The 18,001-nt window shown below is 55.2% G+C and overlaps 1 protein-coding gene across 1 annotated transcript; it reads left to right on the forward strand.

Annotated features, from left to right (window-relative positions):
- The first annotated feature begins 2,947 nt into the window (after positions 1-2,947).
- RAPGEFL1 (Rap guanine nucleotide exchange factor like 1) lies at positions 2,948-14,512 on the forward strand. The gene is made up of 15 exons (XM_052658573.1): positions 2,948-3,467; positions 6,308-6,383; positions 7,302-7,443; positions 7,670-7,767; positions 9,390-9,502; positions 9,716-9,883; positions 10,622-10,719; positions 10,820-10,942; positions 11,471-11,649; positions 11,749-11,839; positions 12,410-12,460; positions 12,807-12,894; positions 13,697-13,761; positions 14,088-14,142; positions 14,388-14,512. The coding sequence occupies exons 1-15, from the start codon at positions 2,948-2,950 to the stop codon at positions 14,510-14,512; spliced, it is 1,992 nt and encodes a 663-aa protein (XP_052514533.1).
- Positions 14,513-18,001: the final 3,489 nt, after the last annotated feature.

Genomic DNA, 18,001 nt, shown 5'->3' on the forward strand with positions numbered 1-18,001 from the left:
GTGGGGCAGCAATTGAGTTCAGTGTGGAGCTGGCAGCAGCTGTCCTTGAGTCCCGCAGATCTTTGTGGTATATCTTCAAATGACAGTTGGGACTCCCTCCTATGCCCCTTGCTGCTGCTGCCACAGCCAGAGAACCATTTACTCTTCTGACTCTCACCCCAGATTTCTCTTTGAGTCATGTCAGTTAACTTCCCTTCTCCCCTGCAGAGTGATGGGTAACTATGGGCCTGATCTCATGGGGTCATACAAAGAACGCCAGCCAGCCTTGGAGGTGGGTCGCTGGCAGGAGGAATAAGCATGTTTAGATACTTCCCCCTCACCCCTGCCTCTTGATTCTCCAGTCCTGCAGTTAGATCCCATTGCTCTCTCTGTTGCCCTGGTAACCAGCTCAGCAAGAAGAAACTCAAGCTCAGCAAAGCCCCCAGGTTCTCTGCCCTCCCAGCCTGCCTCTCAGTGGGCAGAAAGAAGGCAACTATTAGGGGCAGACAGATCAGCCTTAGGTAGTCCTGCTCTATCCCCTTCCAGAAGTCCATGGACTGGGTGCTTAAACTTTTTGGCCCCATTCTCCTCACAGGTGTTAATCACACCGCCCTCTTTCCCTGTTTCTTCCATCATAGAGTATAGATGCCTTGACAACCATCTTCCCCATGAGGTCAGCACGTGGGCCTTATGGGAGACTCAGAACAGCAAAGGACTTAGAATTCCAAAGTTGTCTCCCAGCATCAGTAGCCCACTTAGGTTGGGTTGTCCCTCTAGGGCAGTAATTCTCAATCCTGGCTACACAAATCACTTGAGGATCCTTTAAAAAAAAAAAAAAAAACAACCATAAACCTTGGCCCTACCTCAGCGATCTGATTTAATTAATTTGAGGTGTGGCCGGGGCAACATTTTTGAAAAGTTCCTTGGATTACAATGTGCAACTGGGGTGAGAACCAGTGCTGTTCCAGGAGCACCATAACTTGATGCTGGTTTTCCTCTCTGATTCAAGATCTTGAACTTAGTCTATGCCTGATGTTCTTGAGTAGTTGGAGGGTGCTGGGGTCCTGTTTCCCAATTCCAATTTCCAGGAATCTCTGACCCTTGTATTTGCAGCCCCAACACGCTCCACACTCCCTAATTCTTCCCCCTTCCTAAATGACAATCCCAAATCCTGCCCAGAGAGGACGTTACCAAGGCAACCAGCTTAATCTGGTAACTGTGGCATGTGCTGGGAGTGAAGCCCTCCCCTCTTCTTACTCAGTTCATGAAATGCCTGGGGAGCTCCAAGCCACTCCAGCCAGCTTCCCCTCTTGACCCCAGGGACATCAGGGTATCCAGTGAAGAGAGTATCAGGAAACTGATACTTGGATCTCTATTCTAGCTTGTCAGCCAAAATTGTGTTCTCTCCTTTTTTACTGTTCCTTTTTGCAAATCCACAAACAGATGGGTGTGCAAAGCTTTAATTCTGTGAACACATGTTCTTGTACACATCGGACCAGATAAGCACACAGGGTGACACGTGTATTACACACCCTGTTCAGTTCTGCTGCCACTCCAGGCTTTCGCATTCCTTCTCTGCCTGGCCCATGCACAGTAAACAGAGGTGGGGCATTGTCCAAGGAGCCTCAACCCACACGTTGCCTGGTGCCACTGCCCCACCTTGTTACTTTACCCTTGACGTGATTACCCTGAGCGTGTCTCCATACCCGCCTCTACCTGGGACAGTCTATCCTTAGCGACAGAATGCTTTGGGCATAGGCATCAGAAATAAGGATCATCTGGAGTGCATATTCGGTACCACTTTCCCCACTCCATGGCTATATCACCTCTGGAGGGTCTCTCTATGCCTGATGGTGTTGGTTGGCAGTTCTAGAGCTTGTCACCCATCTCCAGGGCTCTGCTTCCTCCTGCTGCCAGCAGGTGAAGGTGCCCTTGTGCTCCTGGTCTCGCTCTCCCTCTGCCTACCATCTCTTCTCCTCACCCTAATTAGACTTGCCACAACCTGCTCCTCTCTGCTTGGCTTCTACCTGCCTGCCAGTACCTGCCTCTCACAGGCCAGGCCCTCACCATCTATTGTGCCCTACCAGAAAGGGCAGATGGTTGGTGCACCCCCCCCCCCGCCCCCCTCCCCCCTTCCAATGTCATTTCACTCGAGGCCTCCCCAGCCCTTTTTACAGAAAGAAGATAAAGACCACATACTCCACTGAGTATGGCAACAGAGGGCACAATCGAGATCGAGAGTTATGGACACCCAATCAGCAATTTTTGTAGGCCTCCCTCACTTGAATACAGGCAGGTCCATCAAGGTGTGCAGCCTGATTTTTTGCAGTGATACCAAGAGTCCTCGTAAGCCTCGAGCCAGGAAGCTCCCTCTCCGCTGGTAAATGACTCCCTCACCCTTGCCATTAATGTCTGCGTCTACTCCGAACCCAATCCCATTCAGCCCCTTACTGTTTTCTCTCACCGTCAGCCCCGGCGCCCAAGTTCAAGCCTCGCGCGGCCCAGGTGGGCGGGCCCATGAAGGGTAGGGGCGGGGACTGGGCGGGGACTGGAGGAGGGGGCGCGGTCTCAGTTCTGCCACCTTCCCCCCGGCCAGGAGCGCAGCCGCCGCCGCCGCCGCGTCCTCACAGCCTTGCGCTCCGCCCGCTGCCTCTGCCGCCGCAGCCCGGCCCAGGAGCGCAGATCCTTTGGGCACCGGCCCCGCAGCCTGCCCACCCTTTGGGCCGCGTGCGCTGCAGCCGGCATGGGGGGCCACTGAGAGCCGGCACTCCCCTCTGGTACCTCCCCCGGCCACTGGCCACTGGACTCCGGCCAGCGAGCCTCGGGCACCTCTGGCCCCAGTCCGGAGCCTGGCACGGCCCTCAGCTCTGCCGCTCCGGCTCTGAGCATCGTGTCCCTGCCCCCCCCGCCCGTGCCTGGGACACCTGGGTCCCCCGGCGGCCCTGAGGAGAGGGGCGGGGGGGGGGTTATGAAGCCGCTGGAGAAATTTCTGAAGAAACAGACGTCGCAGCTGGCGGGGCGAACGGTGGCGGGAGGTCCCGGCGGGGGTCCGGGGAGCTGCGGCGGGCCTGGAGGGGGTGGGGGACCTGGCGGGGGCGGCGGTCCAGCCGGGGGACCGCGGCCGCTGCAGCGGCGTCAGAGCGTGTCTCGCCTGCTGCTCCCAGCTTTCCTCCGGGAGCCCCCCGCCGAGCCGGGGCTGGAGCCGCCCCCAGAGGAGGACGGAGGAGAGCCGGCGGGGGTCGCGGAAGAGCTCGGCAGCGGAGGGCCCTGTTGGCTGCAGCTGGAGGAGGTCCCGGGGCCCGGGCCGCTTGGGGGAGGGGGACCCCTGCGTTCCCCTTCCTCGTACTCCTCAGACGAGCTGTCCCCCGGCGAGCCTCTGACTCCTCCACCCTGGGCCCCTCTGGGCGCCCCCGAGCGGCCGGAGCATCTTCTGAACTGGGTTCTGGAGCGGCTGGCCGGAGGGGCCACCAGGGACAGCGCCGCTTCAGGTAAGGAGTGGGCTGGCTCATCCATCCCGGAGTAGGGTTTGCCCCTCCCCCACCCGGGTCCTCTTGCTTGCCCTTGGACGGTGAGGGTGGCGCCGTGCGGGAGCCTTGGAGTGGGGTTGAGTGGTCGGTTGAAGTGGGGTAGGGGTCTATGGGAGGGACAGAGCTTTCTGCAGCAGAGAAGTGACAGTGCCACCTTCCTCTGTGTAGCAGCCTCACCCACGCCTGGAGAAGAAGCTGAACCCCTTTTCCTCATTGAGCCTCCCTTCCTCTCCCCTGGACATTTCATCCAGACCCTATGGGTCCCCAGTGTTGACTACCTCCTTCTGTGGCTGAGGCTTAGAGCTTGACACACTAAGATGGAAGCTGCCCAGACCAGTCAGTGCAGCCCTCTAGAGGTGGCCAAGCCCCAAAGGACCTTCTAGGAGTCCCGGGTTCTCTTTAGAAGGCCCAGAGCAGAGGGCTGGCCCACTTGGCGGGGCAGCACCAGACAGGCACACAGCGGCCCAAGCTGCCTTTAGGCTCTGGCAAAGGGATGCATTGTCCCTAGCAGCTTGGGGGTGGGGGGGCACGTGTGGAGAGAGGTATTCTAGTTGGGGGCGGATTCAGAAGGTGTCTGGTGGCTGGGCAGACCTCAGGCCCTGCAGCATACAGGGGGGTCTGAACCTCTCCAGCTCCTGCCCTTCTGGCGGCAGGCCTCAGCACAGGGCCTCTTTAAAAATAACCACACCCTGAGAGGCTTATTCCCTAAATGATGAAGCTATTTTGCCACTCCCCACCAGCACCCCTGCTAAGGACATTTTGAGGAAACTGAGGCCCCAGATTGGTGGTAAACGGCTGAAGTAAAAGACCAAGGGTCTTCAGGGCTAATTGTCAGCATTTCACTAACACCCAGTGGGGTCTGAGGATTGGGAGCCCAGGCTGAGGGCTTACAGATGGGGGTTTCACGCATTGCTCCCAGACCTTTGCAGGTAGTCCTAACCCAGGTGTGCGGAATGGGGCTCCACTCCCCTAGATTTTTCTCAAGACCCAAGTACTCTCTTTGGCTCAGGTTGCAGTTGCCCTGGGGAGCTGACACCTTTTGGATTTAATTAGAAAAATATCAGACACACACAGCTCTCTTAACCATAACTTCCCGCCTACACTACACACACTGTGTCTCTATGACACATTCCCTGGGGAGGCTGTGCATTGGACCAGAGCCTGCCTAGGAAGAGACAGACACCAAACTGTAGCCCCTATGACACCATTTCCCCCACTCTGCCCCATGGTCTTCTTCCTTTGCTCTGTTTATCTTTCCTGTGAGATAAAGAGTAGAGGGAAGGATTGGGGACATCCCTAGTCCTCATCCCCATCCCTGGGGCTGAGGATCAGGGCTGGGGTGGCTCTCTGACTCACTTTAAAGACTGGGCAGAGAGAAAAAGGGAGAAACTGTCTTTCCCCTTTTGCCAGGGCTGGTGCCACAGATGCTGCTCAGTGGCCCCTGAGGAAGGACTCTTGAACTGACTGTCACTGTATTACCTGGACTGGCAGGCTGGATCTCCAGAGTAACTGGTTTGGGGGAACCCCAAAGCAGTCCCAGAATAGATGAGAATCAAGCTTAACTTGCCACTCTGATATTCTCCAATATAACCAATATTCTTAAGCAATCTCAGTTCCCTCCCAGGGTGTGTGGGCGGGGGAGACTTGCACAAGCTACCCCAAACAAGCCAAAGCAGCCCCCCACTGCCCACTGTACTTTACTCTGACACTCTGCTTGCCTCAAGCACAGTGAGAAAAGAACAGAAACGCAGGAATCAGGGTTCTTACTCCAGCTCCAGGCAAGTTCCTCTCAGCTCTGGGCCTTGGTTTCTCATTTGTGAAATGAAATCATTGAAGTTGAGGATCTCATGTTGATTCACCCGCTCCACTTTCATGGCTAGAATTGGAGGCCAGGGGATGGTGACCCAAGGGCCATCAGAAGCCTTGGGGCAGTACCTGGGGACCTGGCCCTAACCTGTTCTGATGAGGACACCTGGCTCCCTCCCCGTGCCCTGCCTGTCTGTGTGTGCCAGGCTGCCCTGCCCCACCCCAGGGCTGGCTGCAAGTCAGGGCGACCTTGTACCTGGCTGACTGGCTGAGCCAGGCCCAGATGGGGGTGTGGAGGGGGAAAGGGTGGTGTGAGGAGCCACTCCCCTCCACCCTTGCATCATTAACTCTTCCATCCCTGGGCAGCTGGAGGACATAAGCTTTCTATTTAAAGGCTTTGGGATCAAAGAGATGGCAGTCCTCCCTCTCTCTTTTAATGGGGCTGGTTCTCACCTGCCTAGTTGGAACTCAAAACTCTTAGGTAGGGAGTGGGGAGGGGAGGAGGGACATACACACACACACACACACACACACACACACACACACACGCTGCCGCTGACCTTACCTCTGTGCTTAGAAGTTCTCTTGGCCTAGAGACACTTATAGGGACTACCTCTCTTCCCCGCCCCCCTTCCCGGACAGATCTCAAGCTTGGCGTATTAAGTGACCCGCTACCCACGCACACTGGAGAGAAGTAGGCGTGGCCATCGGAGGGCGCCCCCTCCTTCCCTCCAGTTGCCTCGGCAGCTGCCAACCCCACCCCCGCAGCGGCTGCCCAGAACCTTCACGTGTGTGTGTGTGTGTGTGTGTGTGTGTGTGTGTGTGTGTGTATGTATGTATGGTGGGGCATGTGCAGAGCATGACTGGGCAAGTGGCTGAGGCTCCAGCCCAGCTAAAGAGAATTTGCCCTTGAGGCAAGAGAGGGGGCGTGGTGAGCGTCCAACCAGGTCCTGGAAGTGCCCTCCTGACATCAGTGGTGGCGACTGCTCTTACAGATACCCTGCTGGATGACATCGTCCTCACTCATTCGCTCTTCCTTCCCACGGAGAAATTTCTGCAGGAGCTGCACCAGTAATATCCTTTTGTGAAGCTTGCAAAAGGGGAGGTCAGGAGGGAGCCACTCCCTGCATCCCACATGCCATGGGATGTGAGGGGCTAAGCTCTTCCCAAGAAAACACCTGGGTTTCAATCCCAGGTTCTTCACTCACCAACTGTGTGACCTCGGAAAGATCACCTGACCTCCTGGGGCCTCAGTTTCCCCTTCTGTAAAACAGGGCTAAACAGTACCTGCCCCTGGGGCTGCTGTGGAGACCCTTCTGGCAGTAGAGGTAGGAGTGCTTGGAGACTGCAGAGCCCTGTATGGATGTAAGGTGTTATTATTCTATTAAGAGCGCCTCTCTCCCCACTGAATTATTGCTCTAAACATCCGGTCGCCCAGCGAGTTATTACAGGGTCTGATGAAAACATCAAGTCATGGCTGTGCTTTCATAGGGTCACTAGAGACAAGTCACTGACTGGGCTATTCATAGGGCCTCTCACCAAGTTATTCTAGGACCTAATTGTAAATGGCAGGCCAGTGAATAGAATATCATAGGTTCTCTTTGAAACACCAGGCCTTACACAGAGAGATGGTCAGGTTTGTGGTTAGCACCATCGGCCTTTATCAGCCTACTGTGAGCTCTGGGCTGTGGGCTGAACAGGGGTTGGGTGGGTCCAGGCGGAGTAGCTTCTAGTGAATTTCTTCAAGTGAAATTCAAACAGGCAAGAGCTGCATGTGGTCAAGTGGGTGCCATCCCTACCTACTCTGGCAAAAACCTGGGCTGGGGCATGAGGGGTCCTGGTTCCAGGGAACTTCAGAGCCCCTTTCTCTCTGGCCCCAAACCTAGAGAATTTTTAGGGCTGGCCTTGGCTCCCATTGCAAAGCCTTGCCTTCCATACCCCTTACCAGTGTCCTCAAGTCTGCCTGCCAGGGCTTTTTCTTAACTTAGGGGTCAGCTTTGTTTGGGCAGGAGGCATGGAAGGCCCTGAGGGGCTGGGCCGGAAGCAGGCCTGTCTAGCCATGCTCCTTCATTTCTTGGACACCTACCAGGGGCTGCTGCAGGAGGAAGAGGGGGCTGGCCGCATCATCAAGGTGGGCCTGGGATGAGAAGGTGGGTGACCAGGCTGTTTGCTCTGGAAGGGGCCCTTTTGAAGGAACCATACTTCTCAAGCTGGGTACCTGGAAGAAGAGAGGCCAGCAAGTCCTAGCTTACAGGATTCTTCTGTGCTTGAAGGCATGGAGGCCCTGCCCTGCCTTTGTAGAGAGTGATGCTGGGATGAGACCTCCGCCCTCACCTTCTTTCTCCTTGTCTCTGCAGGACCTGTACCTGCTGATTATGAAGGATGAGTCTCTTTACCAGGACCTCCGAGAGGACACACTGAGGCTGCACCAGCTTGTGGAAACAGTGGAGCTAAAGTGAGGGGAATGGGCTCGGGGAGGGGCCAAGAAAGAAGTCCCCCTTGTTCCTCAATTAGAGGGCTGGGTGCCTCTGGCCTTTGGACTCCAAGATGCCTTGATTTCAGTCCCTTTCTCTGACTGGAGAGGAGCACAAAGCATTGTTTCCAGTCACTTTGGGGGTCCATTCTCCCATCCACTTATTTGTCAGTCCAGTGGTGTACTGATAAATATTGAACAACCAGCACTCCAGGAAAAAGAGCCCTGACTTGTAGCTTTTGCTGATTCCCATGGTGTAAATTCGCTCACCATGGTTAATTTCAAGCTCCCAGCATGATGTCACTGAATGTGAAGTTGGGAAGAGATGTGCAGCAGCAGGTCATTGTGTAGTATCTTTACCATACAAATCCAACAGACACAAGTAACCTGAAGAGCACAGAGAATGTGGTGAAACAGTTAGGAAATGACATTTTTTGTATTATAATAATTTGGCTATAAGTTTATAAAATATATATATGTTTATATACAATTATCTATTATAATTAATTTTGTAATGGCTGTGTTTAAAAGCAGTTGGCAAAATTTAACAGTCTGCCTTCACGAGCCATTGTGAGCTGACTTCAAGACACCACTGTGTCCATCTGTCCATCTTTTCAGCCCTTTCAGTTTCTCCATCCCACTGTCATAACCCTCATTTAGGCTTCAGTATCTCTCACCTGGATTATAGCCACAGCCTCCGATACAGGGCTTTAGCTTGTGGTTTTGTGTCTTATGCTGATGCCAGAGAGATCTTTCAAACTTGACAACCTTGTGCTTCTGTTCCCAAAATATCCATGCCCCCCCCACAACATCCTAGCCCCTCTCTCTGTCTGCCTTCTGCTGATCCTTCCTTTCACATCTCCCACATCCCCCCTTACGCATGACACTCCCTATACACCCACCAATTCCATGAACACCTGTGTGTTCTCAACTTCCTGCTATCACTTATATGGTCCACCCCAGAGTGCCCTTCTCCCACCCCCTTCTCTTCCTGTTGTCCTTCAAGGTCCAGGTCAAATGCCATCTTCTCAGTTAAAGCATCTTTTGGCGGTAGCTGTCCCCCCGCCCCCCCCCCGCCTCCCTGTACCAACAAAACTCTTCTTGTGCCCTTATTATATCATCTAACACCTCCTGTCTGGTGTGAGAAGTAGCTGTACGCAAGTCTGTCTCCCTCCCAGACTGTGAAGTTTTTGTCAGTAAAATTCAGCAAACAGCTGATGACCTACACCTGCCACGTACCAGGCAGCGTGCTAGACCTGGAGGTTGAAAATAAAATTCAGTCAGCTCTCAATCTTGTAGAAGAGATAAAACACGAAGGTAAACACATATTAGCTCAATGTCCTACAGCCACTGAGACAAAAAGGTGACCTCTGCTGGTGGGTGGGGTGGACAGAGAAGAATTCAGGAGGAGGTGGCGTTTGATTCGGTCATTCGGACAGCTGTCCTCTGCTGGCCATGGTCCTGTCTTCTGACCTCCTTCACCACTCTCCGAACCTGATGCTGGGGCATCCTTGACCCGGTTCTGACATCCTTGCTTGATGCTGCCTGCCTGGCATGCAGGATGCCTGGCTGGGCTCTCTGATGCCCAGTGGTGTCCACACCAGGATCCCGGAGGAGAGCCAGCCGCCCAGCAAGCAGGTAAAGCCACTCTTCCGCCACTTCCGTCGGATAGACTCCTGTCTGCAGACCCGCGTGGCTTTCCGGGGTTCCGATGAGAGTGAGTGTTCTGGGGGCTCTGAGGGGTCTCTGGATCGCGGGCGCCCTCTATGGGGTTTCCTTCTGTCTCAGAACCAGTCCTTTTCACATCTTTTTCAGAGGCCAACCCATTTAAGATTGCAGTGGGGTGGGGAACAGAGGTGCTCAGGCGGGGGCTGTGCTGATGCTGCCATTCTGCCCGCTGGTGAAAAGCCACCTTCCGGTCTCTGTCTAGTCTTCTGCCGGGTCTACATGCCTGATCACTCTTACGTGACCATACGCAGCCGTCTCTCAGCATCTGTGCAGGACATTCTGGGCTCTGTGACGGAGAAATTGCAGTACTCAGAGGAGCCTGCGGGGCGTGAGGATTCCCTCATCCTGGTTGCTGTGGCCTCCTCAGGAGGTGAGGGTCAGAAAGAACTGGGCTGGTGAGGGGGTGGGGCGTGGGTGGGGGAGTGGTAGGACAAGGAGAGAAACTCACAAGCCCAATGGCCCGGGGGCAGAAGTAACAGCTGAATTCTAGGCCCTGGCTGCTACTCTAAGTGTGGCCCTAGGACCAGCCACAGGAGCATCACCTGGGAGCTTGCTAAAAAGTATCTCAGGCCCACACTAGACCTGCAGAGTCAGAATGTGTTTTAATAAGATCCCCAGGTGATATCTATGCACATTAAAGTTGGGGACACAGTGGTCCAGGACACTTGGATGCTGCTCTGGGTGCTTGCCTCTTACTCACCTAGGGATCTGGTCCTCTAACCTCCTCAAGCATCTACGGATGCTACATTTTTGAGACCAAAGACACAGGATGGGCCTCCAATCCCAGTAGGAAGGCAAAAATCCCTGCAGTGTAGTTATAGCCTTATTTTCCTCTAAGACAGAAAAAAAAAATCTTTTCTCAGTGTCACTGGGATGATAGAATAAGAGAAGAGCTAAAAAGAATGTTGGGAGTCAAAAGGAGGTTGTAAATGCAAGACAATCCATTTTTTGAAAACTGTCGTTTAAATACAGCATAGGCCAGTGATGACAAGTCCCGTTAATCTAGAGTACATCTGTGCAGGGTTGGGAGTGTCGGGATGGGGCAGTGGCTGGGGGATGCGAGGGTGCAGGGGTCGATGCTAAGGCAAAGCAGCTCATTCTCCTGCAGAGAAGGTCCTTCTCCAGCCGACTGAAGACTGTGTCTTCACCACACTGGGCATCAACAGCCACCTGTTTGCTTGCACCCGAGACAGCTTTGAGGCCCTGGTAAGAACTCCTTCATAAGCCTTGGCTGGTAGTGGAGGCTGAGAGGGGCTGGGGCAGAAATTCACAAGCCCAGCCCCTGTGCCCCTGCCTGCCCCACCAGGTGCCCCTTCCTGAGGAGATCCAGGTCTCCCCTGGAGACACGGAGATCCATCGCGGGGAGCCTGAGGACGTGGCCAACCACCTTACCGCCTTCCACTGGGAGCTGTTCCGCTGTGTGCACGAGGTGGGGACTGAGGCTGCAGCTGGGTTGGGGGCCTGCAGAGAGGCAGCACTCTGGGCTGAAAGTTCTGCTTAGGACACTCCGCGTCCTTGCAGCATGCCCTGGGACAGTGTGCCGCCAGAACCTCTCTAAGCCTTTGTCCCCGAATCTGGGGAAAAAAAGAAGAAAGAGAGGACCATCCCCCGCCCCCCATCAGGGTGGTTCAGGATCCAAGTGGCGCTTATAAAGAACCTGACCCACAGTTAGTATTTGTAAAATATTCACTATTAAAGAAAAGGCAGCGACAGTAAGGTCGATCAGATGGTTCAAGCGCTTGGCAGCGTGTAAGCTTTCAGTAGATGGTAGAGTATTATTAATGTTGGTTGTTTCCCCTCCCCCTCGTTGCATCCTCTCCTGTCCCCGCTTTTTCTATTTTCCACCCCTCCCGCCCCCGCCCTCCTGCCTGTCCTGGCTCCCTGCCTCCCACTGTCATCTCCCCGTCCCCCGCCTCCATCCCACGCCATGGCGCCCCCTCCGCCGCCCCGGCTTCAGCTGGAGTTCGTGGACTACGTGTTCCACGGGGAGCGCGGCCGCCGGGAGACGGCCAACCTCGAGCTGCTGCTGCAGCGCTGCAGCGAGGTTACCCACTGGGTGGCCACCGAGGTGCTGCTCTGCGAGGCCCCGGGCAAGCGCGCGCAGCTGCTCAAGAAGTTCATCAAGATCGCGGCCATGTGAGTGCTGCCGGCCGCGAGGGGGAATCCCTGGCCTCCCGCCCGCCCCTCACTGACCCCGCCTCCCGCCCCCGCTGACCCCGCCTCCCGCCCCCGCAGCTGCAAGCAGAATCAGGATCTGCTGTCCTTCTACGCCGTGGTCATGGGGCTGGACAACGCCGCCGTCAGCCGCCTGAGGCTCACCTGGGAGGTGAGGTGACCGCCTCCTCGCCTCCCCCCTGGGCCGGCCCACCTCGGGGATCTTGGCCTCCACACACAGTCTTGACATCCCTGGGCTCACCCCAGAGATCTTTCCCAGGACGGCTGCTCACCTCTGGGGAGCTTTTGTGAGGACTGGAAGGAGGCGCCCTCTTCTGGCGACTACAGCTCCGGGGCACCGGGCAGGGCTAAAGGGCCGGGTACCTGTGCACATCAGTGAAGGCGAATCCGCGCCTGACCGCGGGGTGGTGGGTTGGAGACAGGCAGCCCGGCCCAGGTCGCAGAATGGGCTCTGGGATTTCAGCCCGCACCCAGGGAGGCTTTGTGCGTCGCTCAGGCATCAGCAGTGGTCTCCATTTCGCCAGAAGAGATCATTCCTCTGGGCCGCTGCCAGCGCCCCAGACCTAGCCCAAGGCTGGGTCTACCTCCCCACCCCATAGGCTTCCCAGCCCCCTGCCAGGCACTCCGGCCCTTTCCCCCTCTAACACCTGGGGGTTAGTCAGGTGGGCCTATGAAACCCAAGGAGCTCCAGAATCTGACATCTTCTTCCTTCAACCTGCAGAAGCTGCCAGGGAAATTCAAGAACTTGTTCCGCAAATTCGAGAACCTGACGGTGAGTGGCTTTGGCTCTTTTATCTGCCACTGGACTGGCACCCCAGCGACTCAGTGCCTGCAAACCTTTCACCTCCAGCTTCCCTTTCAAGGTTTTCTGTGTCTGGGAGCCCCCCTCCCCACCCCCCTCCTCCAGCCCACCACGCTGGGAGGGAAGCTGGGAGGGTTGTAGCTTTGTTTTCCCCAGAGAAGAGGATACAGCGGTGAAGTCCCCACTTAAATACCCAAACACACCCCTGTCTGTTTGGAGATATTTGTAGGGAAGGGGCTGGGGGAGAGGGGAGGGGGACAACTTTGGGGTACACTGGGCCTATTTGTCACTTTTTCCCTCTGTCGTGGAACCCTAGGACCCCTGCAGGAACCACAAAAGCTACCGGGAAGTGATCTCCAAGATGAAACCCCCTGTGATTCCTTTCGTGCCTCTGATCCTCAAAGGTGAGAGTGGCTTCTAAGCTATGTTCCTCTCCACACATTCCATGCCCCGTTCAGACCCTCAATCCCCTCTCAATTCAGCTCTGTGTGTGGCCACATAGAGAGAAGCCCCTAGGTTGAATGTGGTTTGGGGGAGGGGAAGGGCCCTTTGGACCTCCTCTCCCTTTTTTGTAAACTTTTATTTGCATCTGTGTGTGTGTGATCTATTCTCCAGCCATAAGTTTGTATTTCTTCAGTTTTTTTCTGGGATGTCTTTTTCTTCTGTGCAGCCTCCTCTCTGGTTCAGGAACAGTCTGTTCTTTTTCAATAAGGATCATCTCCATGTGGCAGGGAGGGTTCACGTATGGGTTGATCTGATCATGAGCTCTGTAAGACCCGCCAGCATCTTGGGGGCTTTGTTACTGGGGTGTGCTCAGTGACCAGGGAATCTACCTCTCCGCCCTCAAGTTCAGCATTACTCTCTGCATTTTTGAGCATGTGCAGTAAAAATTCAGCATTCTTTGGACCACCAACCCTGAGTCTGTTTGGTTACCAGCTCCACCACTGTAACGACTGGATGGCATGCGTTGCTTCTGTAAAGTGACATCCTCCAGATACTGGGTGACTTTTTGGGTATGCAGTCCCCTTAGTGGCCTCGGCAGTTTCACGAGTGTTCTTAAAGTGAACACAAAGATTTGAACCTCTTGATTTGCATGACTTTCTGGGGTCAAGTGAACAGCGAACCATTTTTGCAGGTCTCCTCGGGTCGCTTCCAGGAAAAGTGGATCTCCCCCTCTTACCCCTTTGCTTCTCTCCCCATCCCTAGACCTGACTTTCCTGCACGAGGGAAGTAAGACCCTGGTAGATGGCTTGGTGAACATTGAGAAGCTGGTGAGTGACTCTGCCAATCCCAGTCCCGTGAGCGGGGTGGCTGGTACCCTCCCCCGCTCTTGGCACACACACCCCTGAAGACAGCACCTTTCCGCATGGTGCCCAGCTTGCCCGGCAGACTCCTGACTGTCTCTCTGATGGTGTCACCGTGGCAACCTGCCCATGGGTGCCAAAACTGACAGGCAGCTTGGGGCAGGGGCAGCTCTGCCTCTCCCTAACCTGGCCCCCTGTCACACCCCTTCTTTGGTCCAGTGGAGGAAGGGGAGCCTTGGGAGGGGAGCACCTTTCTGGGCCCTTTTCGGGACTCAGTTCTTGTCATCTCCCAGCATTCAGTGGCCGAAAAAGTGAGGACAGTCCGCAAATACCGGAGCCGGCCCCTTTGTGAGTACTCGGGGTTTTGAGGGTGTTACAGGTGGAGATTTGACAGAGCAGGAGGCTTTCTGGGAGACTCCCGCACTCCAGTGTTTATTTCCTTAAACGTCTCATTTCTCCATTCTCTCCCGGCCTTCCCGGGGGCCCTCCTGCCCATCAACCACCCAGTCCACACCCTTCCTTCCCTCGGGCTGGTTGTGTGCAGGGGAAGAAGGGCACCCTGACCGCCTGCCTCCCTGTCCTCGCATCCCCAGGCCTTGATATGGAGGCCTCCCCACATCACCTGCAGACCAAGGCCTACGTGCGCCAGTTCCAGGTCATCGACAATCAGAACCTCCTCTTCGAGCTCTCCTACAAGCTGGAGGCCAACAGTCAGTGAGAACTGAGGTTCTGGTCGGCCCCGCACCAGGGTCCTTGGGCACCTGGCACTCAAGCACTTTGCACAACTCCCTGCCCACACCTGACAGCTTTCTTCTGGAGCCGCTTCCTGCCCCACGGAAAGGAGTTGAATGGACTGAGCCCTGGACTCATAAGCCTGTTCTTCCTGCTGAAGTCCTCTCCCCCGTGCTCCTTCAAGCCCAAGCCACCCTCTGCTAGCTCCTGCCCTCCCAGGGGAAGCAGTGGGCAGAGAGCTCCTTCCTTGGCCCCTCCCATCCAGGTCTGTTCCGGAGATGGAGTTTCCCATCTCCTCTACCCAAGCAGGCAGGAAGGCTTTGCCCACCCCCTGTGCCATCTCATCTCACAGAGCAGAGCTGTGGGAGGGATTGGCAGCCTTCCTCTCTACCACCTGCCTGGCTTCTGCCTGGCATCTGCCTGACTTCTTCTTGGTGAGGGCTGGGACCCCTAGATGCACCGCCAGATGTGATATTGCCCTTGTGTCTGTCTGCGTGCGTGCGTGTGTGTGTATTTGCACGTGCGCATGTGGCCCCTTTGAAGGAGTAGCACTGCATCTGGCATTTGAGGGAAGGTACTGTGTGTCCTGGGGAGGGGGTCCTTCTGTTTGGTGCTACCCTTGTCTGCTCTGCTCCCGGGACAGTACCGGGTGCTTTCCCCATCCCCACCACTCCCTGCCCAGCTCCTCTGCTGCCCTGCACACCCAGGCTTGTGGGTGAAGCTGCTCCGGAGGGCAGGGAGCAGCAGCAGACAGGAGGGTTACCATCAGCCCTTACAGGTCCCCCACTCAGGCCTCCTAAAGTTCCCTGGGTGGGCTCTGATGAGAGGGTAAAAGAAGCTCAGGGAAACACAGGCCTAAGCTGCCTACAGGACCCTCCCTCCACATTGCAGTGGGGTGAGTCATGGTAGCAGGAGTTCAAGGTTGATTTCTGCCCATCCTCCTGATTTTTGGGTGTCTGAAGGCAATGGCACCCCACTCCAGTACTCTTGCCTGGGAAATCCCATGGGCGGAGGAGCCTGGTAGGCTGCAGTCCATGGGGTCGCTAAGAGTCGGACACGACTTCACTTTCACTTTCACTGTTCACTTTCACGCATTGGAGAAGGAAATGGCAACCCACTCCAGTGTTCTTGCCTGGAGAATCCCAGGGTCTGGGGAGCCTGGTGGGCTGCCGTCTCTGGGGTGGCACAGAGTCGGACACGACTGAAGTGACTTAGCAGCAGCAGCACTGCTAAGAAGGGAGTTATCATCTCCCTTTGGCTCTTCTGCAAGGATGCCAGCACATGGTCTCATCCTCCTCCCTGTCTTGACTCCCCCCTTGGTCCTTCCCATCAGAGCTGGGTGGGGTGGACCCCTGTACTTGGGGCAGGCAGCCGCCCCCGCCTCCCCGACATGGGGCAGGGAACGGCAGAGACTGGAAAAGCAAAACTGGGCCCTGGCGATGCCTTTGTTACCTCTCAGTCTCCCCTCCCTCTCCCATCAGAGGCCTCCAGGGCTGAGGGTGCAAGACTCCCGGCAGCTACGGGGTGAGGTTTCCTGGCGCAGCCTCACCCTCCTTTCTGGCACCGCCTCTTTCCCTTCCGAAGAAGCAGCAGCAGCCCCAGCCAAAGCAGCTGCTGCTCCTGCTCTGAGAGTGTATATATTTTTTACCAAAAGCTCGGGAATTGTAAATTTATTTTTTAAAACTCAAGGAGAGAAAGAGCCTTGTATCATATGTAAACAGTGTATCATAGGTTACATTGTACAGTCCCTTTTATACTGCGGTCTGTCTTGTTCCTACCGCGAAAATATGTCTATAGACTCCCCACCCCTCCATCCCTAGAGACAGTGACCTCTGTCTGTCCACTCTTCCCTGCTACTGCTGATGTGCGCTCCTGTCCCTGCAGCCACCCTTCCTGCTGATGCCTCTCAGCAGCCTTGTCACTCCAGTGCTCATAGTCCTCACCAAACCCTGGGCCCCCCCTGGTCCAGTCTCGGCTGCTGCCCACCTCTGGCCTTGACCCCTGCCCTGCTGCCTCCCACAGGCTTCCCAGACCCCTTCCCATGCCCCACAGTTCTACCAGAGTGAACCGTGTGTGCTATACAGGCTCGGTTGTCATTGCAGAAACCTGCTGGAGTCAAAGCCGATAAAAGTCTATGAATCGACCCTCCTGCTGTTCTCCGTTCTGTTTCTTTGAGTCTGGGGAAGGGCCAAAAGGGGAGAGAGGGAATCCATCTATCAATCAGGACTCTGGGCTGGGCTGTTGTGGAGTGACTTTGAAAAACGTGGGTGAGAGGAAAAGCTGCTAGCTTTGGGAGCCACGCCGCCTAGTGCCTGGAACTTGCAAGAATGAATGTTTTAGCTCTTCCGTGTTTCAGGCGTGCCATGGATATGCGATCTTGGTTAATTCTAACACTGTGAGGTGGAGGATGGAAGCTGGACAGTCCCGGCAAAGTGTCCAAGTTACAGGGTGAATGAGGTGGCAGAACAGGGCCCCTAACCCAAATCTGTCCATTGCAGACAGCATGCACATTCTCTGCTGCTACCCAGATGCATGCACTCTGCACTCAGTTATACTAAGATATACTAAGATGTGGGGCAACTAGAGCTTAGTGTTTGGCTCTAATGGGAGCCTGACCTCCAGGAAGCATTGCGTACTCAGTCACATGTGAGCCCTTGACCTTCTCTCCTGCATCAGTTATTCCCTCAGTCTCCTGCATCTCAGAAAATAGTCTTCTCATCCACCCAAGTTTTTGAGGCAAGAATCTAGGGCTCCACTCTTGATGATGCCCCTTTCCCTCATCCCTCACTCATCTCATCTGCCTGGCCCAGCATCTTCAATTGCAGAACACATCCTGGACTTCCCTCGTGGTCCAGTGGTTAAGACTCTGCACTTCCAATGCAGGGGACATAGCTTCAGTGTCTGGTCAGGCAACTGAGATCCCACATGCCTTGCCGAAAACAAAAAACAAAGCAAAACAACCAAAACCAAATCCTGATCGGTCCACTTCTCCATTGCCACCAGTCCAAACCACTTCCATGTCCTCCCTGGATGCTTGCGCTAGCCTCCTACCTGGGCTCTCAGCTTCTCTCCAACCCGCTTCTAACCCCACCAGTTAGTTCCTCATACTGCAACCAGGGTACTTTTTTACAAACCTAAATCAGATAATGTATGGTTAAACTTAAAGAAGAGCTTCCCAGGTTGCACTAGTGGTAAAGAACCTGCCTGTGAATGCAGGAGACAAATGAGATGTGGGTCTGATCCCTGGGTCAGGAAGATGCCCTGGAGGAGGGCATGGCAACCCACTCCAGTACTCTTGCCTGGAGAATTCCATGAACAGAGGAGCCTGGCGGGCTACAGTCCATAGGGTCATCGCTAAGAGTCCACAACGAAGCAACTTAGCACACACACATGGAAGCTTAAAGAAAGTGGTGATACCAAGTATCAGTGAGGAAACAGAGAAACTAGGACTTTTATAAACTGTTGGTGGGAGTGT

The sequence above is a fragment of the Budorcas taxicolor genome, chromosome 19, assembly GCF_023091745.1.
Source record: "Budorcas taxicolor isolate Tak-1 chromosome 19, Takin1.1, whole genome shotgun sequence".
In the NCBI taxonomy this organism is placed as follows: Eukaryota; Metazoa; Chordata; class Mammalia; order Artiodactyla; family Bovidae; genus Budorcas; species Budorcas taxicolor.